The sequence below is a fragment of the Cygnus atratus genome, chromosome Z (assembly GCF_013377495.2).
Source record: "Cygnus atratus isolate AKBS03 ecotype Queensland, Australia chromosome Z, CAtr_DNAZoo_HiC_assembly, whole genome shotgun sequence".
NCBI lineage: Eukaryota > Metazoa > Chordata > Aves > Anseriformes > Anatidae > Cygnus > Cygnus atratus.
The window spans coordinates 34,591,088-34,613,830 of NC_066396.1; the positions used below are offsets into that span (position 1 = coordinate 34,591,088).

The 22,743-nt window shown below is 39.6% G+C and overlaps 1 protein-coding gene across 4 annotated transcripts in view; it reads right to left on the reverse strand.

Annotated features, from left to right (window-relative positions):
- Positions 1-7,809: 7,809 nt before the first annotated feature.
- Positions 7,810-22,743, reverse strand: part of PSIP1 (PC4 and SRSF1 interacting protein 1) — a 35,228-nt gene continuing 20,294 nt past the window's right edge. For 3 of the 4 annotated variants that reach the window (XM_050716511.1, XM_035569720.2, XM_050716510.1), the window contains exons 10-17: positions 22,019-22,244; positions 21,130-21,248; positions 17,993-18,048; positions 16,756-16,826; positions 13,898-13,999; positions 13,492-13,711; positions 10,689-10,800; positions 7,810-7,869 (exon numbers count right to left, since the gene is read on the reverse strand). In XM_050716511.1, the coding sequence (XP_050572468.1) occupies positions 7,845-7,869; positions 10,689-10,800; positions 13,492-13,711; positions 13,898-13,999; positions 16,756-16,826; positions 17,993-18,048; positions 21,130-21,248; positions 22,019-22,244 (931 nt within the window). In that variant the 3' untranslated portion in view covers positions 7,810-7,844. The remainder of the gene's footprint in view (positions 7,870-10,688; positions 10,801-13,491; positions 13,712-13,897; positions 14,000-16,755; positions 16,827-17,992; positions 18,049-21,129; positions 21,249-22,018; positions 22,245-22,743) is intronic. The other variant, XM_050716512.1, reaches the window with a different exon arrangement.

The window sequence follows — 22,743 nt, forward strand, 5'->3', positions numbered from 1 at the left end:
CTTACTAGTCTTGTGTTAAACTGAAACTCTGCTTGCCGAGGCAGAATACACCTATCTAGTGTCTTGCTTTTTAAATTTTTAACCTGGAATTCAGGGAATTTCAGGGGAGATCTGGCTGTTTAGGAAAGCTAGTAAAGTAACTGCTTTTCTTTTGAGAGCCTCAGCCAGTTCCTAGAAAAATCTACTTCTGGTTGGTGTAAAAGACTGCCTACTCTGATAACCTGCATTTAGTAATGTATTGGATGAACTGAACTGCTGTTCGGATCCTATGGCCTGAATTACACACATGTTCACTTGATTATCTTAGATGCCTTGAAACTCCATCATACAGCTACCTGACTGCTTTCCAGTGGCGCATTAGTTTGTGTGAATGTAAACCAGTGGTTTTTTAGGACCAAAAAAAGACGTGGCTTTTTTTGTCTTGTAAGCCAGCCCACTGTTGGCCTGTTCATTTTTAAAACGGAGTAGTGAACCTAGCCCTTCTGTCAGGTGTTGGGAAGCGTGATGGTTTGATAGTTCTCTTATCATGCAGGAATCCGTGGAAGAGGAACTGCCCTGCCCTCTACAACTGCCACAAGTCAGACTATTAAGGCATGACTGCTTTGCAGTGCTGTAGCAGCTGCTTTGAAATCCCCTGCAATACACTCCTGGCTGCAACGTCTGTATTTTTTTTCCTCATCTTCATCTTTTCCCCAACCCTGTCCTCTGTCAGCTGCATCCTGATAACGTGGGCTTCCCAGTCCTCTTAAGTATTGGAACTGAGATCACATAGCTTTAGAAATTATATCAGCTGCCTATTGTTTAGTTCTTTGATGCCTTATTATGGTGAATTTTAAGAAGGTAATCTGAAAGTTTTTGTGCGTGTGTAGTCTTAATTAGTTTCTCTGTTTTGCTTTCCTTTAGCAGTAGTGTGGTGGTATTGCACTGATGGGCAGCTAAGCTATCCCACACTGCTCTCACTCCCTATCCTCAGAAGGTCAGGGGGAAAAAATATGATGGAAAAAAAAGAAAGCTCGTGGGTTGAGATAAGGACAGAAAGATTGCTCACCAACTACCATCATGGGCAAAACAGACTCAGCATAAGGGAGATTAGTGTAATGTATTGCCTACTAATAACAGACTAGAGCAGTGAGAAGCTAAAACCAAACTCAAAATAGCTCCCCCCCATCCACCCTTTTCCGTGTCCTCCCCTCGAGGAGCACAGGGGAATGGGGGCTGCGGTCAGTCCCTAACACTTCATATCCACTGCTCCTTCACGGTCGCTCTGTGCCCCTGCTCCCCGTGGGGTCCCTCCCACGGGATGCCGTCCTTCCCGAACTGAGCCTGCGGGGGCTGCCCACAGGCAGCAGCTCTTCAAGAACTGCTCCCACATGGCTCCGTACCACGGGGTCCATCCCCCAGGAGCAAACTGCTCCAGCACGGGTCCCCCACAGGCGGCAGCTCCCCCCAGGCCCCCTGCTCCTGCGTGGGCTCCTCTCCACGGGCTGCAGCTCCAGCCCGGGGCCTGCTCCTGCAGGGGCTCTCCATGGGCCGCAGCCTCCTCCAGGCCACATCCACCTGCTCCACCGGGGGCTCCTCCACGGGCTGCAGCGTGGAGATCTGCTCCATGTGGGACCCATGGGCTGCAGGGGGACAGCCTGCTCCACCTGGGGCCTCTCCACAGGCTGCTGTTGTAGTTTTTTTTCCCTTTCCTAAGTAGGTTACCACAGAGGCACAGCACAGAGGCACGGATTGCTCACTGGCTTGGCTCTGGCCAGCAGCGGGCCCCTTTTGGAGGCAGCTGGAGCTGGCTCTTAGCAGGCAGCTTCTGGACTTTTCTTGCACCACTGTGTGTATTTTTATTTTTTAAAAAAAAAACAGCAGGGAGAAGAGAATTATGTGAATTTATTCTTTCATTAAACTAATTCTGCCTCAGTATAATTGTTTTCCACCTAACCTATTTACCTTCTTTCCAGTAAAAAGTTACGGTCAAATAGGTTACAAAAGCTGTTCTCTTGGCAGGTCAAGAAATTTTGTTAGGGCCAGTCCCATACTTCTAATAAGGAACGAGAAGCTGGCCACAGTCTGGGTGCGAGAAGCAAGTGCATCTATGCTGAACTACAAAATGGAGAACTCAGAAGTTGCAGTATGCTGTGTTCTGGTCCTATTCGATATTCAATTTCATCTTAAATGACTAAACGAAAAGGTTACAATAAATCATAGCTTTTAAAAATACTTTTAATTCCCAGGTGCTGTCACAAGACAGCTGGTTCTGACCTTAATTTAATGTTTGTGAGCAATTCCTCAGAGTGAAGTCCAACATTGGACCCAGCTGCCTATTCATAATTAAATTTCTATGACACCAGCTGGATAGTTGTGTTTTGGCTAATTGTTAAATGTTCTTAGAATGTAAGTGATCACAACTTCAAAGTAGGTTTATTATTTCACGATGAAAAATGAGAAAATAATTATTTGTAATAATCCTGTCTATGTGTTTGTTTTTGGTATTTTTTTTTAAAGCAAGACAATCAGTTTGTTTCTTACAAATCCTTTGTTGTGATAAATTGGGTGTAAAGGTATGGATGGAATTTGAATATGTTTGGAATTAAATTCAAATGAAAATTTAATAGTCCTGCCTGCTGACACGTGGAGACTTATGTCTGCACTTACCAGGGGAAGCAAAAAGGCTAGAGAATTAAAAACTTCAGTTGAGACCAGGCACGACTGTGTATTAATAGCATTAAAGATTAGTAAAAGGCTCTTAGAATGATCTTGCTTTTTATCCACCTTTTTTAAACTTTTTTTAAAATCTGTTTGTGTAGACAAATTTTTATCTTAAGGGAAAAATACAGAAAACTTTCTTCTTTTACTTTACAGTGCATTTCAGACTTAAAAACATGGAGTCACCATACTCTAAAATACTAAGCTAGAAAGCATTCCTAAATAAAAGGCATTAATCTGAATTTCTGTTTGCCTTTTTGCTTTGATCTTTTTAAAGACTTAGCGATTCACAGTGTGAACCTTTACACCTCACTTGAAACTTCCAAAAGGTCTTGGACGTTCTCTCCTAAAGTTTTTGCTGTGCTAGTGAGGTGATGATACAGGATGCTGTCCTCATGTTGAGGAGGGGAGAGGTCCCTCTGATTTTACTTTGGGTGTGAAGTACAGAAGCAAAATGTAATGCATGTAGACGGTGTCACTGTCCAGTGCTAGCAGGGCGCTTGTAACATCATCACTGTGGCCCCCTGTGCACCTGGAAGAACAAGCGACTCAACATGGCTGCACGGTGTTTTAAGTTACAGTAAACATGACTCTGGAACAAGACTCTAGGACGAGTGGAAATGGCCTCAAGTTGTGTCAGGGGAGGTTTAGGTTGAGTATTAGGAAAAGTTTCTTCACTAAAAGGGTTGTGCAGCATTGGAAAAGGCTGCCCAGAAAAGTAGTTGAGTCACCATCCCTGGAGGTCTTCAAAAGGCGTGTAGATTCTGTTCTATGGACGTAGGGATGCTGCTGTCAGACCTACCTCTGCTCTAAGTTACGTGTGTTAGTTGTGTCTCTCCTGCAAAAGGAATGAGCCTTATTCCTCAGGAGACTTAAGGAGTTGGACAGCCCAGTCCTCACCTCTCAGAAATACTTGTGAAGAGACATAACTCACAGAAAGTTACTCGGAATACTTAAACATCTTGGGAAGTGAGATAATCACTCTAGAATCAACGAGATTCTGTGAATTCGCGTTACCTTCTGGAAGTGGTGGCATGGTTGACCCTTCATATTTTCAGCAGCTGTGAAGTACAGATCTGTGTTAGCTCATTGACATTCTTTCCTAATGCGTGTGAAAAGAAGGTGGATTTGGCATCGTGAAATATAGTGCCTCTTCTTGTGAAATGGTTTCAAGACAAAGGAATGGTCAAAATCAGGAAGTGTCTATGTGAGAATTCCTGTTTATTTTGGGTTAATGTATTTCTATAAAGACTTTTGAGGGTGATGATTTAAGTTATTTTAGTTTCCCAAGGCAATAAATACATCCTGTGACTAGAAGTTCATAGAAACTTGCGAATTCTGATCTGCAGCAGCTACCTGTATTTGGAAGCTGAAGGAGAACACTGTTGTCTTTTGACCTACCTCTAGGGCCTTGTCAGTTTGCCCCCTTTTCCGCAGTCTGTCATGAAGTACTAAAGATCATTGAAACTCAAGATCTACAGCGGCCAAACATCATGACCATCTACTAAAAGCAACTTCATGCTGGGACCTGCCATGGCTGTTGAAGATAGTACCTTAAATCAAACCTGCACCATCAAGATCTGAAAGGTGTTCAGTTTTGTTATACCAAAACCTTCCATTTTGTTAGACCAATGCATACCCATTATGCACATGAGAAGCTTTGCAAGCAGTTTTAGCAGGTAGTTCTGTGACTACTTGCATGTTTATACCTTTGTGGGGAAGGAGATTCCTGTGCTCAAAATCACACAATTGTTGCAACCTAAGACTTCTTTCCATGCTGAGGTTTAACTTGCAGTAATCACGTAAGTGGATTCTGCTCTGTAAATACAGGCTTCAATATTTAATCATTAACCTTTCTAAAGGCCTGTAGCTTGAGACTTTAATTTCCCAAGACAGCCAGCTTCTTACTATAAAGTACTGTTGTAATTGAGTGCAGTGCAGGGTAGCTGCAGCAGTATTAAGTCATGCAAGTTTGTATTTAAAATTCTTGTACAACGTAATTAGCAGGATAAAGGCCTGAACAACATACTCTGCATTAGCTAGTGTGATAGTATGATTCAGCTCCGAAGGCTTACTTTCTTGAGCTTAAAAAATAGTCGATTTATTACATGTGAAGTGGTCAAGGCACACAACAGCGTATCTGCCAGTCTTTTAATCAACGTGCATCCAGGAGGCTTTACAGTTTGTAGTGTGGAATAATGCTTTAAAACCTGTTTGGATGACTAGTGATAGATGCTAACAATGGAATTTTGTCTATTAGATGTAGTTATATACCACAGATCTTCTCTTTGCTGCTTTCCTCCCTCATCCCCAAGGCTTTCAGTGTCTGGGTCTATTGACAAACCCTATGAAACATACCAAAGAAAAAAAGCACTAGGCCTTACAGTTAATACTTGAGGGCTGACACCATTCTTGGAGTATGCAAGTCAGTATAGGAAGAGTGCAGAACCTCGTTTATTAGGAATATCTTTGCTGTTTATTTTTTTATTTTAACAAGAAGTAATTTACTAGCATGCATGTCAGGATGGAGGCCTTACTCCAGGCACCCTTCACATCTCTCTCTGTTAAGACAGCTGTGAAGAGAGCAGCTGCTCACAACTTAAGGCAGGAAGGTTGAAGGGAAATGGTACCATTCTGTAAATACACACTGAAGCACAAATCATCTTTTTGTTAAGGTCGCTACAGATGCATGCTTCTATCCATTGACATTAAGAAGGCGAAAGTGTTGTAATAAGGAATGTTGGGGTAAAAATATCCTTGCATCCACAAAACTTGAAACAGATCAATATAGTGAATATATCTTTATAAGGCATGCAGGGTATTCTGATACTATGGATTCAGCTGTACAAATGCATTAAAACAGACTGCATAAATTCAACTGCTGGTGGGCAATGTGGTTGAATGCACAAACATTCTGTTGGATCTTCCACATTAACTGTTATATGGCCTAGTCTTAATATTACAGAGTAGTGAAACCTTAAATATATGTAATAGATTCTAGTAAGGTCAACATACAGAAGCAGGAACAGCATCCAAGTGTACCACTTTGTAAGTGGGCAGTTAAGAGGTGGTCAAACTACTTCAGGATGGGCATTAGCAGCTAACCATGTATATAGTAACTTCATGTTGCACATGCAGTCTGTGAAGGAGTAGCATATTTTGCAGAAAAAGACAAAGCAAATTTTTTTTTTTTTTCTTATGGCAGATTCTGGCAAAGTTATGTCACAACAGTAAAAGCTAGTGCAAACTACACAGCAGTTTTAAACACAGTAGACTTTGGACTGCTTGTGAATTGAGTATAAGCTAACATGTGCCTCCGGTCACTATTGAGTTTTTGTTGTTACTTAAAGCATGCAAGTGAAGAGAAGAGGAGGCTAAGACTGTGATCCTGAATTAAGATTAATGTATGCAGTTTAGTTTTCTATCGTATTAGGAAGGAAAAAGCAAGATGGCGGTGCTAGGAAGAAACAATTTTCTCTCAAGAATTAGGAGATGGAGAGTAATAACTGTGAGTAGGGCAAGACTTCAGTGCAAGGTAGCATTATTATCAAGACAAATCTGTCACGGTTCAGATTAGGGAAAACAGGAAAACTTGAAGAGTGTTTCAAGTTCCTAGAACATCACCTAGTTTGCACTTGCAACTTCACCATAGTGCATGGTGAAGTTGCTTTTTTCCTGTTACTGAATATCTGGCTGTTTGGCACTACTGTATGAGCAGAACTGCGAACAAAGATAAGGACTGCCAATTTATTGAACTTTAGGATGGGAAAAAATAACTCATTTTATGTATAAGCCGAGATAAACTAAACAGCAGCAACAAAATGGGTGGGCTGACTGAAGCAGCCATGGCAATTCATAAGGCATGTGAGCAAGAAATAATTTGATTTTTCACTATGACATACTATGCTCCTTTGGTCATAGCAGAGTACTAAAAATTATTCTTGGTTTGTAGGTGGTTCTGGCCACATTGAGAAGCAGTGGTCTCCGGCAGGCTCTAATCATGTTTTTCTGGTGCTTCCTTGAAGGCAAGACAATATAAGGTGATACAAACACCTGAAACACTGTCATCTTCTCTGGGAAGACCCAAAAAAGATTCCTTAGAACTATTAAACTTAATTTCTAACCTGGCCCTCCTCCGTCAAATACCCTTTTCTGTTCACATACAAGGTCTTCCTAGGTCTGATGTTAGACAAAGTGTTTGAAGAAATTTTTCAGTGAAGCTTAAGCAGGTCTCATTCCCTTTCATGCCTTTAGGAATTTTTGTAAGGAGTTCACTATATTTCACTATTATTTTTTTTTTAATTCAGGTTATAAATCCCCAAGTTAATGCCAAGGCAAAGCTCTCAAGATTGAAATAGTACTAAAATGAAGTATGTGCAGTTCCTAGGACTGTTTTAGTTTTTATTAAGAACCAGTCTCTTTTTATCACTTCAAATTCTTTAATTTTAGAAATTGTTCAAGACTGTTTTCCAACCAGTGTGCATCAGCAGCTTTGGTGAAAACACCAGGTATCTTTCTAGCATACTTATCATACCAAATGCATACCATGAAGTCACATTCCATTACATTGGCACAATAAGTTTTGCAAGAACAAACTCAGCTTGTTTAAGAAAGTGATTAAGTAAACTCACACGTAAACCTTTTAACTATAAAAATGCTGCTTCCAGCTCCTACAAAACACAGTGAAAAGACATCCCCACGAGAGTTGAAAAACTATGCACAGAGGTCAGTATCATAGGAAGAGATTTTATACAAATGAAGCAATTAGGCAGTAAAAGTATTTACACTTTTTCCTGCTATTAACTAGACAAACATACAGTAGTCAGAGAAAAATATACTACAACTCTAAGTCTTGTAACATATAAGCATTTTTTCTCTAAATGGAATTTTAATTTTTTGAAATGTGTTACCTGTTAATACTGGACAAAACTATTGGCAAAAGTGTTTAAATACTTTTAAACCAAGATTAAAGGGGCTTTAATTCCACAAAATTTAACTTCAAAATACTATGCTTATAAAATTATTTAAACTTTCAGCAGTGTATAGATTTCAAATGCAAAACTTAGCAATCCTCTTCAATCCCCTTTATAAAAAGACTCCAATGGTGTCATTTGTTTTTGAAGGCAGATTCTTTTGCTGTTTTTTCAAGCTCTCTCTTCGCCACATGTCCTAGAAATATAATAAATTAACATTAATGACAATGTAAAAGCACTGAAGTAAAGTCTTACTCCAGATGAATGTTTTTACACAGACAAGAGTTAAATGATACTGATACGCATTCAGCAGCAGGTAAGTCTGGAGAACTGAGGCAGGAACCGATGCCACCTGTTTGCTTTCTCTCCTAAGTTGACTACCCCCAAACATTAGACTGAAGCCAGCAGTGACTGTCACCACATTACCACGTGTGACCAGACATGAGTGGCAGTCATTCAGAGGTTGGTTTGTGTTCCATTCAGGTCATCCTCCCAGTCTGCTGCTGGTAATGTCAACTCAAGTGGAAAAGCACTCTGGCTTTTTTCCTGTGTGGAGTATGCTTTTGTCACATAACGATACCACTTTTCTTTGTAGTCACGAGTAATGCACTGTGTGTTCCAAACAGTAAGTAACCTCAGGAAGCAATAGAAATCTCTACCAGCAGAGAACATAAAGTACAAATAGCTACAGAAGTATTGGACAATTTCTGACTTGAAAATTTTTGAAGTACTTTTTCAGAAAGGCATTATTATGTCTTGCCTCTAAGTAACAAAGGGAGTAAAATTCCCTTTATTCCCTTATGTTCTGGAAGTAAAATTCCAGAACGTAATAGGTAGCTCTGCACTTGAGAAGTTTACAAATTATTTGCTTAGATTCAGCAGTGGGAACTGTAGGAACAGTTTTTAACATTCATGATTTGTTCACAGTCATTTTGCTTACCAATTGCTCACTTGCAAAAACCAGAGCACCGGAAATAAATACATGTATTAAAAAAAATACTGACTGTAAGGAATTTTATATGATGGAGAGACATAAGTCTGTAGCTTGCTTGAATTTAAACAGGTATGCGGATAGATTACTTAACATCCAAGATATTCATAAGAGGTTTTACAAGTTGTTTTATATTCATTACTTGCTAACAGATATAAGTTAAGTCCAGAGAAACTGCTCCCAGGCAGCTGTACAAGGTTTTGCATGGAGTGGGGTTGATTTCCTTGTTTAGCTAGGTCAGAGAAAGTGCTGGAAAGTGTGGAGTTCAAGGCCACAGCAAACACCACAAACACATAAAAAGATAAATGTCTATTAGCATAATATGACACTGCCCACCTAGTTCCCTCATGGACTATATTTACAAGTTTTACGCACACAATCACAGTTACTGAAATGTTAAAAGTATAAATTATATTGCCTCAAAGTGGCTTATTTGAGAGTGTTTATATTCAACAGCCTGTTGTAGGCATGTCATTTAAGTATCTGGAGCATCCACCTTAGGTTTCTTTTCACCAATGTCCACTACAGTGTCATGCATGCATCCAAATATTCTTAAACTTTTTCTTTTAATAGCAAATATAAAGGGAAATTTGACTAAGGTTTTCCTTTTGCCACTGGAAAATTTGTGTTAGGTTCCGCAGAAAAGAAGAAAGGAGCAGGCCATGAAAAACGATGCCTTAGTCAACCAGTTAAGTTGTTTATTTTTAAATACTTGGACCAATACATTTGACTGCTGATCTGCTTTGCTGTTGATTTCAAGTAGCTCAGGTGTTGCACTTTATTAGTACCATACTGTGTTTTCACCACATCTCCCGTTTAAGGAATGTGCTATGCTCTGTAATTTGTGCTGGGAATCTACACTCACGTCTTAATTATGCTCCCTATACATGCTATTTGTTGAAGGCAGATGAGGGTCTGGCATCCTCATCACTGGCTGAAAATTCCCAAGTGTCATTTCTGAAAGTTGTATAGTAAGAAAGTGGTAATTCTAAGGCTACCTCTCAGCAAAAATCAAATTCATAGTCATCTTAAGGTGTTTTTTTTTTCTTTTTTAAGTTTACCCTACTGTAAATAATGGTTAATATTACACACCCTCATACATTTTTAATTTGGTATGCAGCCAGAAGAATGCCAGGCAACTGCAGTTCCTCCTGGACTGTATGAAGATGGTAATGAAAGGAAAGCTTGCAGTAATACATACTGCTGGACAACAAGAATCTCTCAACACAAGAGCAGAACTGCTCAGAAAAAACAAATTGGTATTCCAACCAAACAGTTTTGCTTAAGGATAATTTTAGACCCTCCCCTCATTTTTCACTAAATTCTATTATGTATTCCTCATGTTCTGCAAGAGATTCATTGCTTCCATTTTTATTATTATTTATTTATTTTTACAAAATTGCATTTTCAGTGAGACCAAGGTTTAAATACTACCCTCAAGCACTTCATATGGCATCTTGTTTGGAAAAAGGTAAATGCATCAACCTCTGGCATTATTATATACCATCACGTTTTACAGAGAGTTCTAAAGTTTCACAGGTCTAAGTTCTAGCCTGCAGTTTATCTGCATTTGGGCAATACTACAATTATAATTACAGACCACTAGTTGAAGTAGTTTGGCTACTGATCAGGATAAATTGATTAAAAAAAAAAAACAAAACTTGATCAATCCTCTTAGTTTCTGTAAAATTTGGTTCAGACATCATTTGCTTTAAGCAGTCTAAAATACAGTGGAAAGCATGTACTTTGACCTACCTTCCTGCATGCTGTTTTTCACCTAACAAGACATCTTTGTTTTTTTTTTTAACTTCCACTACAGCAGTGAAGGAAGTAATTTTTAAAATGCTCATTCAAAATCTTAAAAAAAAAAGTATGCCATTATTATTGTCTGAAATTGAAAAAAAAACACCTGTAAAGAAAACGGTAACTCAACATGATTAAGTAACTTCAATCTATTCATGTTCTGTTTACATCACTTTACTGTAACAAAACAAATCTTTAATTCATTAAAGTTACTAACTCACTTTTTCTTACTCCCAACTTCAGGCTTGTCTTTGTTTTCATCAGTGTTCTCTCCATTGTGTTGTGATTCGGTGGTGTCTTGAGTTTCAGATCCTCCATTCAGAACTTTTGAACCTTTAAAATGAAAGGGCAGGGGAAAAAAAACAGTACAGCAGGCAGCAAAACTGTGCTATAAGAAACCCCAAACTATAAGAAACCCCAAATAATGTTGTTACATATATCAACTCCAACAATTTAAGTGTTTTCCCATCATCTTGATACTTAGCAGCTGAAATAACACAAAAAGCAAGAACCGATAGTGTTTTAACTTCTGAAAATTCAATGTACCTCATCCCATAATTTACATGATGGGAAATTAAAACATTTCTCAAGGTTTCAGGTTCCTCTTGTATTTGCCAGGCTACAAATAATAGGACTAATGCATACCTATATTCTGAGCAGTAAGAGACTGAGCCTGAATGAGCGTGTGTATGCATTCTGAGCATACACTTGAGCATGAATTCTGTATACCACTCTAAGCCAGATGGACAGTTCAAGAGACCCCACCTGGCATACTGTGTTCAGCTCTGGGGCCCTGACATGGCTTTGGCTGGGTCAGAGTTAATTTTTTTCACAGAAGTTTGTATTATGCTATGATTTGGATTTTTGATGAAAATAGTGGTGCTAACACACGTATGTTTTTACTTGCTGCAGAGCAGTGCTCACACAGAGCCAAGGCCTTTCCAGCTCCTCATGCTGCCCTGCCAGCGAGGAGCCTTGGGGTGCTCCAGAAGCTGGGAGGGGACAAAGCCAGGACAGCTGGCCCAGGCTGGCCAGAGGGGTGTCCCACACCGTGTGGTGTCATGCTCAGCAACAACAGCTGGGGTAAAGAAGGAAGAAGGGTGGGCCTTTGGAGTGATGGCGTTTGTCTTCTCAAGAAGCCATTCCACGTGCTGAGCCCTGCTTTCTTGGAAGTGGCTGAACACCTGCCTGCTGTGGGAAGTGGCAAATGGATTCATGGTTTGGCTTTGCTTGCGTGTGTGGCTTCTACTTTGCCTGGTGAACTGTCCTTATCTCAGCCCATGAGTTCGATTCTCTCCCCGATCCCACCTGGGGACAGTGAGCGACCAGCTGCGTGGAGCTGAGCTGCCCGCCGGGGCTAAACCACAACAGGCCCCCAGCACAGGAAGGACATGGATCTGCTGGAGTGAGTCCAGAGGAGGGCCATGAGGACGATCAGAGGGCTGGAGCACCTCTCCTACAAAGACAGGCTGAGGGAGTCAGGGTTGTTCAGCCTGGAGAAGAGAAGCCTACGGGGGGGAAACCTTACAGCGTCCTTCCAGTACCTAAAGGGGGCTACAGAAGAGCTGGGGAGGGACTCATTGTCAGGGTGTGCAGTGATGGGACAAGGGGGAATGGCTTTAAACCTAAAGAGGGTAGGTTTAGGTTAGGTATAAGGTGGAAATTCTTTGCTATTTGGGTGGTAAGGCACTGGAACAGGTTGCCCAGAGGAGCTGTAGATGCCCCATTTTTTCATTTTGCTTTTGTTTCCAGTATTTTTTTCCCTATTAGAATCGAGTAGAATAATCCTCAAGTTGAATCAGTTTTACCCATGACAGCAACTGACGAGCAATCTTGCTATCCATATCTCAACCCACAAACCTTCTCATCTTACTTTCTCCTCCTGTCTTGCTGAGAAAAGGGAATGAGAGCTGTGTGGTGGGCACCCAGCCGTCAGCCAAGGTCAGCCTACCACCCTGTGCCTGTCACAGGGTTGGGGAAAGATCTGTGTGGAGCCCCCACTACATCATACATACTTCTCCTGCAATAAATGGCAGGATTTCAATGTCATCTTTCTTCCTTAGTAGTTACAAATACAACTACAGTTATTCTGAACCCTTGGCATCCTCAGTCACCTCAGTTACAGTTACTTGTTTTTTTTTCCCAGATCCAGGTGATTAAAGTTTCATTTTTGATGAAATAGTTTTGCTCCCAGGATTCAAGTTCAAATTAAATTCAACTTTTTTCCAATACTTGTGGACATCAAGAACCTAAATAATTTTAACGGATGGGTAGAACTCTTACACTTTGAAGGATTTAAATTCCTTTGCAACCCAGCTTCCCAATGTCTCCCTCATTTTGTCCTATTTCAAAACACAAGTAGACTCTTTACTGCATTTCATTCCTTTTTTAAGTTACTGACGTAAGTTACTGAAGAGCCTCCTTACCATAGGAGGCTTTCAATATTGTGCTATACTTTTATAAGCACTCAGAATTAATCTGGAATAGTACTGCTTTATGCTTAGGCATAAAGGCTTCTTCTGACTACATGACAACAACTTCTTTACTATTAGACTGAACTATGCTACTAAGTAGCATGTAAGTGGTTAAAAGCTACTGCTACATATAGTAGCATGCATGACATAGGAAGAGGCTGGTAAAAAGCAAGGTGGAAACCAAAAGCAAGGTAGGCACCAAAAAGCTCCTTGAAGAATGAAGGTAGGATGTCGTTCTATCTAATGCTTAAAGCTTTTTTTTCTCACAAAGTAGTGGAGCTAAAAAATTTACTAAGTAAAAAATGATGAATTCATTTCTTGCAAAAGCCCTTGCCTTCATGTAGTAAAGGCAAAATAACAGTGGAAAACAGTCGTTTTACCCCTGCATTTTAAACTTAGTTACAGCAGCATTATCCTTGACTATTTCAAATACGCGAAGGTGTAAATAGATGGGTAGAATTCGTACATCAAACGTTTTCAGAAGCTGGCTCAGAAGTGGGTGGAGACTAAGTCTTTTATATTACAAGAAATTAAAACCACCATGATTTACCTGTTTGGTCCTTTTCTTTTTCCATTTTTTTGTTACTTCCTTTCTTCCACTGTTCTTTGGTTTTATTGGCTTCCTCATGCTGCTTCTGCTCAGCAAGTGATTTATTTAGTACTTGGGAAAGAACAGAATCTCCTTCCCCGACCAGAAACATGGTCTTGAACTTGTTATATAGCATTGTAGATTTCTCCACGATAACTTGGCTAACTTTGAATTTCCGTATCTGAAATCAAAGTGATAAAATAGGCGGTTCCACTTATGCATGTATATACCTATGTAATTTCATCAAATGCTAGATGAAATTCTTAAGTTAACATGAAATATCTTAGTATTTTCACTCTCCGAAGGAATAAATAACACTCATGTAAATTTAAGAAAACAGTATTTTGAATGACATTGCTGATCTCACCTTCTTGAGAGTTAGAATCATCTCTGTATGTTTCTGAGCTTGTTGCATTGTGATTTGAAGAGATGCAAGCTCATCAAGAGCCTCAATACACCTGTTCACATCCTGTAGATAAACAAGAAGTTAGTTTGATGACTTCACTTAAATGTTAATACTCATTAAATAGCCATATTGAATTCATTTCCACACTTGACGATACATTCCTAAAATACCCTTAAATTTGATGATGTACTTCATTTTATAACAATCTATACAATCCGTACAAACACAAAGATTACTACCAGTTGCATTACCACTAGTTACATACCAAAAGGTACATGTTATTCGAATAACATAAAATAAAGAACAAAAACCAGGAAACAACTTCATACCTTTATTATACCAACCCAAGCTTTCTGCTGCTTTCACAATTCTAGTAGTTTGTTACCTACAGCTGTTCTGCAAATACTCAGCCTTTTCCATATACAATTTTTTCCATGTGACCTGCCACTGAAAAGGCAGCTAAACAAATTAAGCAGCTATGTCTGATACACAGAACTGTATTCGTGTAGAGCTTTCAGTTAAAAGTTTGATGAGTGACACATTGTGGAGGACACCCAGAATCAATCATGATTTTCTGGTCCATGTCTAAGAACCATCGTGCTAAATTCTTCCTCCTATAATACTTAGTTCTCAATTCCCTTACCTTCAGCTTCTCTGATTTTTACTTCCTATTTAAAACTAAGGTTAGTCTCCAGCCCAGGTCACAATAGTATTTTACATCTTGAATAAAGCTGTAGTTCATGTTCTCAATAGAAATTAGTATTTATTTTTCTTTTAATAATTAATAAATGCAATTATGATAAGCTAAGTATCCTTGCTGTAGCTCTATAACCAATGTTCTTCCCAGTATTGTAAGATATTTGCTCCATTACTCTTGTTTGAAGAATTCTAGGTGGGTTTTGGTATTCCTCAAAGTTCATCCATCCATGTTTGGACAGTGTCTGCTTATTCCTCTCAGGTCACCAGTCTCTGTTCCCAGTTCCTGCGTGCTTGCTTTTCATGTCCGAATTCAGTCAGGAGCTTCTTGCTCATCCATGCAGCCCTGCTGACATGTTTGCTTATGTTCCTCCTTGTCAAGATGGACCAATCTTAAGGAGGTAATTCAGGCAAATCAGATCTCCTGTTCCCCTTTTCCTCTCCAGAATCATCTCCCAAGGGATTCTTCCAAGCAGGTCCCTTTAAAGGCCCAAGTCTGCTCTCCTGTGTCCAAAGCTGTGATCACTTTTCTCCTGCTCCCTCTTCCCAGGGTCCTGAACTCTACCATCTCACAGTCACTGCAGCCAAGATTGCCCCTGCCTTTATTATCCCTGACCAGTTCTTTCCTAAGATCAGGTCCAACAGGAGGTCTTCTCTTGTCAGCTCCGTGATCATCTGTGTTAGAAATTTCTCGCACTCCAGAAACTTCCTGGATTGTTGTGTAATCTCCATGTTGTCCTCCAGCAGATAGCAGGGTGGTCCTCCTAGGACCAGGACATTTGAATCTAAGGTGTCTCTCAACTGCCTGAAGACGACCCTCTCTCAGCCTCTTTCTAATTGGGTGATCTGCAGGAGATGTTCTCATCAATATCACCACTGTCTATCTGCCTGCTAGTCCTGACTGTAAGTTCTCAGTTGGCTAATCATCCGTCCCAGTGCAAAGATCCACTGGTCTCTCACATAGTTATTTCCTGCCTTGCCTTCATGGCACCTGTCCTTCCTAAAGGATGGCAGCAACCATCCGTATCAACCTTCCATGAACTATTCCACCAAATCTGTGATCCCAGTGACACCACAGACCTGCAATTGCAAATAGATGTCTAATTCCTCTGTCCAATTCCCCACAAAGTGTGCATTGGTGTAATTGCACTTCAGAGAGGCACCCAGTTGTGCTTTCTAGAAAGGCTGAGAGATTTCCTGGTAATGCTGTGCTGTCAGTATTTCCTCATTTTTGTGCATGCACTTCTAGCGACTCCACTTCAGCCCTGTTCTGTTGATAACAAGGTTACTTCTGTTCATATCACCCTGCATCACGTATTGCCATCCTGGTCCACCATTTCCTCACTTTTTCCTTCACTACTGCTCTTGGTTTAAAGCTATTTAACCAGTTTGACTAGCTTCTTGGCAGTGGTACCTTTCTCCAGTTGGTCAGGTGGATCCTGTTGTCTCCTTGCAGTCCTTGATCCTCAGCGGTTCCATCATCTGGAAGCCAAATCCTGTTGATCACATCAGCTCAATTGTTGACCCACAATTGTCAACCAGTTGTTGACCCACAGGATCCATGCATTCCTTCACAAGCCCTTTCCTCTCATTGGGAAGACAGAGACCACCACTCAGGTCCACAGTGCACCTGAACATCACTCTCAGAGCCAGAGTCATACTCAGTACTTTGCAGGTCTCCCCTGACTGTATCACTGGAAAAACAGCAGCAGTTAATAAAAAGCCTGAAGGCCACACAAGCCTCAGCCACCTGTCAGTAGCGTTAAGAATCTGAGCCCTCAGAAGGCAGAAAGCTTTCTTCAACAATGAGCTGAGACAGCAGATAGGGGTCTCCATCCCTTACAGCAGATACTCTAACACTACCTGACTCATTGCTTCCTTCTCGTGTTCCTGTATGGCTCATCTTATTTGAATGTTTCTGATAGGTAATTTACTCTGAAGTATTTTTAAACAAAACCAATTTTACCTGCTGACATCAATATTTTAATGTCTATAGTAACCCCGTTTAAACAGTATCATTACCTTTCAAATTGAAGAAAAAAATCCTTTCATTCTCAGAATATTAATTAAAAACAAACATGTATGTATTTCTTGCTGGAATTCTACAGCAGACACATACTTACAAGATTATCAATTTTTAGGGAGTTCTTAATTTCTGCATGTATTCTTTGAAGCCTGGAATCCATTGATGTTTCTGAAGATTAAAAACAGTATGCATTAATATTTGGACAGGCAGCCCAATTCAGTTAACCTTTCAAGCACACTCAAGCATGCCACAGGGGTTATGACCTGAAGTGAAGTACACAGTTTGTTTAAACTGGACACTATTGGCAACCTGCAAAGTTTTCTCCTTAGGAATTTTAAGCTGAAAATAATTTTCAGTTTCAGTATCTACCTGTCACCATCTGCTTCACAACTAGGTTAAAAGGGAAGTTTCAATAAATACTAACAGCTACAAACTTGGAAAACCTTAAGTGACAGGATACCTGGATATCGATGGTTTTGTTTTCAGTAAATTGGACATAAATTAAGTCATAGTCCAAATCCATCCAAATAAAATGGCCTCTAGCACACATTCTGCAGGAGGCGGGAAAGACAAATCTGAGATGGACATGCACATTTATGTGCCAAATGCCTATTTTTTTTGCCCGTACTCAAGTGGTACGTATTCTGAAGAATACTGCACACAAACAGAACTTAAGTCTAGTCGTCTTGGATGGGTTTGGATAAATTATTTTCCCCTGCCAGCGGTGGATTTTCTTGCAGTCCATGCCAGTGGATCTTTACTATATTACAAATTACAGCCAGTGGTTTGGATTGCCCTTAAAGACAGGAGTACTAAAAAAGGAATGACTTATCCCTGTGAAGGTCAGTTTGCAACTCTGGGTTAGTAGGCAAGACCACAATAATCTGAATCTAAGCCTCTTGCTTAGGAAGAACAAGCCTCTTGCTCAGTAAAAGGTAATATCTAAATACTTTCAAGAGGTCCCCCAGATTATCTTGTGTTATGAGAAGACAAAGGAAAAAATGAAGGGAAAACTAGAATGATTCGATTCAAAGAATAGAAACTTTTGTTTCTTTTTCACCATCAGAAGGGATCATCAGAAAAGGTTTAAAGTCTTGAATGACAGTAAAATAGGAATAGCAGAGAACTGTTATAACGCACTGAAGAAGGAACACAGAAGAACACACACAGAAGAACAAGAACGTCCTGTTTCACTGAAGGACACAGTCATGGATCAAACAACTTGGACTGAAATCCCAATGCCACCCTTAGCAGTAGATTATCTTATCCAGGCAGTTAATTCTGTTCAAAGTTTAAGGTGACCCAAAATATTCTGTCAGCTTCTTTAAACTAACCTCTTTTCTTCTCCATCTTCTTAACTTCTGTTTTCTTGCCTTCTTCTTTACTCTGCCTATTAAAAATATTAAAGTATATTTACAAAATTGTAACATCTGTTTTTCAGTCTTTTTTTCCTCTTTAGTTTTTAGATGAGATGTCATGTTTTGACATACTATCTCTGTAAAACATTAACATGCAAAAAACACAATGAACTAAGCCCTGGTTTTCATAGACTGAAAAAAATAAATAAAAGTTATTTACTTAGCTGTGATATTGCTGATAAATCACACACTGACAGACTGTTTTCCTCCAAAAAAGCAAATTACAGGTTTATAAAGACAAGTTACATTTGCAAACTACACTCTGTTTTGATTGCATGTACAAATTGGAAAAATGGCATTGTACAAAGCTAATTTTGGAGGGAAAAAATGCTTTAAGATGACAAAAAAGAAGTAAACTGAAAAAAAAAGAGCAATACTACTATTTAATGTTACCATGGGGAATTATGGAAAGATCAGTTAATCATAATCAGTTAGTATGTGATTTAACTTCCTCATCCGGTTATTACATCATATGTATCCTACAACTGACCTTTAATGTATCAATGATAACTTACATCTCCTGGACACAAATACTACTAAAGAAAATTTATTAAATTTATTATGATTTAACCAGAATCTCCTGGCTCTTTCTAATTGCCTTTCTAAAAGTAAAGCTGGAACTCAAGAAAACAAAAAAAAAAAAGTACCTTCATCTTAGAAGAGGAAGACAAGCAAAAATCTTTCAAACCAGATAAACTTTTTTTCAGAGAAGATCATTAAACCTGTTCCGAACTCTTCAGTCTTGCCTTACTGAGGGGTTTCAAAGCCTTATTTTATAATTATAATCAGCCCTGATGAGAAGGAGCTGGGGATGCTGGCTGATGAGAAGCTCAGTATGAGCTGGCAATGTGCGCTTGCAGCCCAGAAAGCCAGCCGTATCCTGGGCTGCACCAAAAGCAGCGTGGCCAGCAGGGCGAGGGAGGCGAGTGTCCCCCTCTGCTCTGCTCTTATGAGACCCCACCTGGAGCCCTGCTTTCAGCTTTGGGTCCCCCAGCACAAGAAGGACATAAGAAGTGTGAGTGCAGATGAGTGCCATGAGGATGTTCAGAGGGCTGGAGCACCTCTCCTATGAAGAAAGGCTGAAGAAGCTGGGGCTGGTCAGCCTGTAAAAGAGAAGACTACGGGGAGACATTGCTGCAGCCTTCCAGTACCTAATGGGGGCTACAAAGAAAGCAGGAAAGGGACTCTTTGTCATGCAGGGAGTAGAGTGGTAAGACAAGGGGGAATGACTTTAAACTAAAAGAGGGTAGGTTTAGATTAGACATAAGGAGGAAGTTCTTCCCTCAGAGGGTGGTGAGGCACTGGCACAGGTTGCCCAGGGAAGTTGTGGATGCCCCATCCCTGGAGGTGTTCAAGGCCAGGCTGGATGGGGCTTTGGGCAGTCTGGTCTGGTGGGAGGTGTCCCTGCCCATGGCAGGGGGTTGGGAACTGGGTGATCCTTAAGGCCCCTTCCAACCCAAACACTATAGGTTTATAGGCAGATTGATAGAATCATATTTCAACATGTCATGACTAAATATTTAGTAATACACATCCATAAAACATTCAGGCCTTCATGTCTGTCATCTTCCATGTTCCTTTCATACTCCATCCAGTTACAAACAACAATTTTCAAGTACATAAGCTATTTTACTTCAACTGGTGGCACAGGTTCATGCCCTTTAAACACTAAGATTTCCTTGAATTTCACACAAAGCACTGTTAGTACATTTATGTAAATATTAATGAAGTAGTTACAACCAAGAAAATGTAGATTAAACTGATGAGGAAGATAACCTAAAAACAAGATCAGCCTACATTTGGTGTACTAATAGAGTAACTTGAAATCTTGTGCCATTAATCATCAGCTACAATTAAATTCATTATACATTCATTAACTACTCCTCTCTTATCTTCCTGAAACAAAGCTCTATATACCAACAAGAGAATACAATACCAAAGCCATTTAAAAGTAGAAGAAATTTGATTAATATAACCAAATCAACATATGACAGTTAACTGCAGAAATCAGTCAGTGTATGTCAGATTTAAACAGTGATATATTAAAAGCTGCAAAAATTCTCAGCACAATTTATTATCTCTGGAGTTGGAAACACTTAAGTTTGCCACTGGCAGGCAGAATAACTATGTTAGCTTTCCAGAGAAGGAGTGACAGGAAAAAGAGGAGAAGAAAGGAGTAGAGGATAAAAACCCCAGACGAACTACAATCTTGTTAACGGATGTGAAAAAAGTAGAATTTTTGTTATAAACGAAGGGGCCATTATCCTCCCCCTTTTTCTCAGAATTTTTACCTTGTTCTCCCTTTCTTCTGCCCTCCCATCAACTGTGGGGATGGGAACATCACGTTCTTGTGGTGATGGCTTCTACACCCATTTGCAGAATAGCTCTTGAGAAGTAAAATTTTTTCCTATCGCCCCACCCCCCCAGTTTTTGGCAGGATCTTCTATCCAGTATTATGCTTGATTCATTTGTGATAATTTATTTTTTGAATGTGGACTGCTCTTGGTATCAGTCAACTGCCTTTGCAGTGCCAGAGTAATTTTTTTCTTGTTTCATCTGACTGAGTGTGCTCCAGCTGCCAGAGAGAGAAGGGAATGTTTTCCAGGAAACCTTATGCATTCCACAACCTGATCAAAACTATCCGTTACCGTGGATTAATAGGTCCTACCAGTCTCAATACAATGCCTTCAAGATAAAGTAAAATACAAGGCTGTCCAGAATATCATTTCCATTCTCAAATGTATAGTCTTAGGATACTTCTAAACACACTCCAGGATCAGTCCTCTGCTAGAAATTCCAACGCACTGGAAGACTGACATCACTTCATTTCTAGGTTCAGTTCTTCTCATCCTCCCATAATAGTACATACTGATTTAAAGGAGCTTTTTACTCTCCACTTAAAAAGAATGTAAAATAGACAAAAAGAAGGGTGCGGGGAGAGAAAAACAGAACAGGGTACAAACCAGCTTGGAATCTTTTCATCTACTGTCTTCTCCTGCTAGTTTAAAAGTACTCCTATGATTTGTAGACATCGCATGTTAGACAATACTCACGGTTCACAGTCTGTCTGCTCCTCTTGCTTACGCTTTCGTTCTGTCACCTCTCTCTCATGTTGGCCTCTCATAATGTTTCTTCTATGAGCTGTCTGCAAGCTTCTTCCTCCTTTTTTCTTCTGGTTTTATTTGGGATTTTAGGATTGGAAAGAGAAAAGGAATCTTTAGGTTAATGTAAAGCAAGATGATTAAATCCTTGTCTCAGTAGACAGGTGAACCTACCTACACTGTATGTCTTTGAAGCAACTCTGGTTCTTGGAACAACCTGACAACAGTTGGCTTTCCCTGCAACTAAATACAAGACTTCCATATGCTGATAAACTCTGATTTTTTTTTTAGTCCTTTTCCCCCTTCTTCCTTTTCCAATTGGAAGAAAATATTCTGACCACCACAAAAATAAAGAAATTGCAAATGACTGGGAAGGCCTTATGTCTTTCAACAGCCTATTTCAAGCCAAATGTTCTCTTAGAAGCATTCAAGCAAAAAAGACCCAACCAACCAAACAAAAAAAAAAATCAAAATAAAACAAATACAACAGCAATAACAACAAAAAAGCCACTGAAAAAAAATCTGAAAGAACTATGTGACAGAATAATATTCTGCAACTTGAATTCTGCATCTCTGTATTAGCCAACCACAAGGTTCCAACATTTATTAAGATCTGGCATTAACTTCAATCAATGCCCTATCCCTGGAGGTGTTCAAGGCCAGGCTGGATGGGGCCTTGGCCAACCTGATCTATTGGGTGGTATCCCTGCCTATGGCGGGGGGCTAGAGTTAGATGAACTCTAAGGTCCCTTTCAACCCGGAAAAAAAAAAAGTATCTTCAAATATCTTCAGTGATACTACTTTCCTTTATAATAAATAGATCAGTAAAGCAAAATTATACCTTGTCACCCTCTTGCTCTTCTCCCTCATCTTCAGAATCAGAAGTTGATGCAAAAACCCCTTTTGCAGCATTCTTCCTTTTTGGTTCAGCCTCTTTTTTTCCTTCTTTTTTCTCAAATTCCTTCTTTGGTTTCTCCTCTTCCTTCTGACTTTCTTCATCCTTCTTCCCTTGTTTTTTAGACTTTTCTTCTGGTCCTTTTTTCTTTGCTTTCTCTTCCTCAGTAACACTGAAACATGAACAGTACTTAGGCATCATATCCATTAGTAACAGTGAACTTAAAGCAAGTACGTTCTCTCAATTCAGGAAGGTTTTTTTAATAAAACAGAATATTAAAAATTATGAAATTAATCAACTCTCAGTTCATCTAATGACTGTGGTCAAAAAATGTGAGTTTTTTTCCTAGAATTCTTGTCCATTACCTATGCTAAAAAAAAGAATGTTAATATTGAGTGCAAATAATAATAAATGAAAATATTAATTATTAATAGTACAGAGGCTCTAATGAAGCAAACATATTGTGCATGCATAGATGCAAACCCAAGAAGTTAATGCTCAGAAGTTCTCCACATACATATGTATCTGCAGGACCAAGGACTATTCCAGAGTGCAAACACTAAAGTAATTTTTATAAATTATAATTATTTAAGGTGTACATACACTGAAACTGTGCATTTGCTAACCTACAGAAAATTATGCTAATGCTGAACTTTCTTTCCGTTATGAGA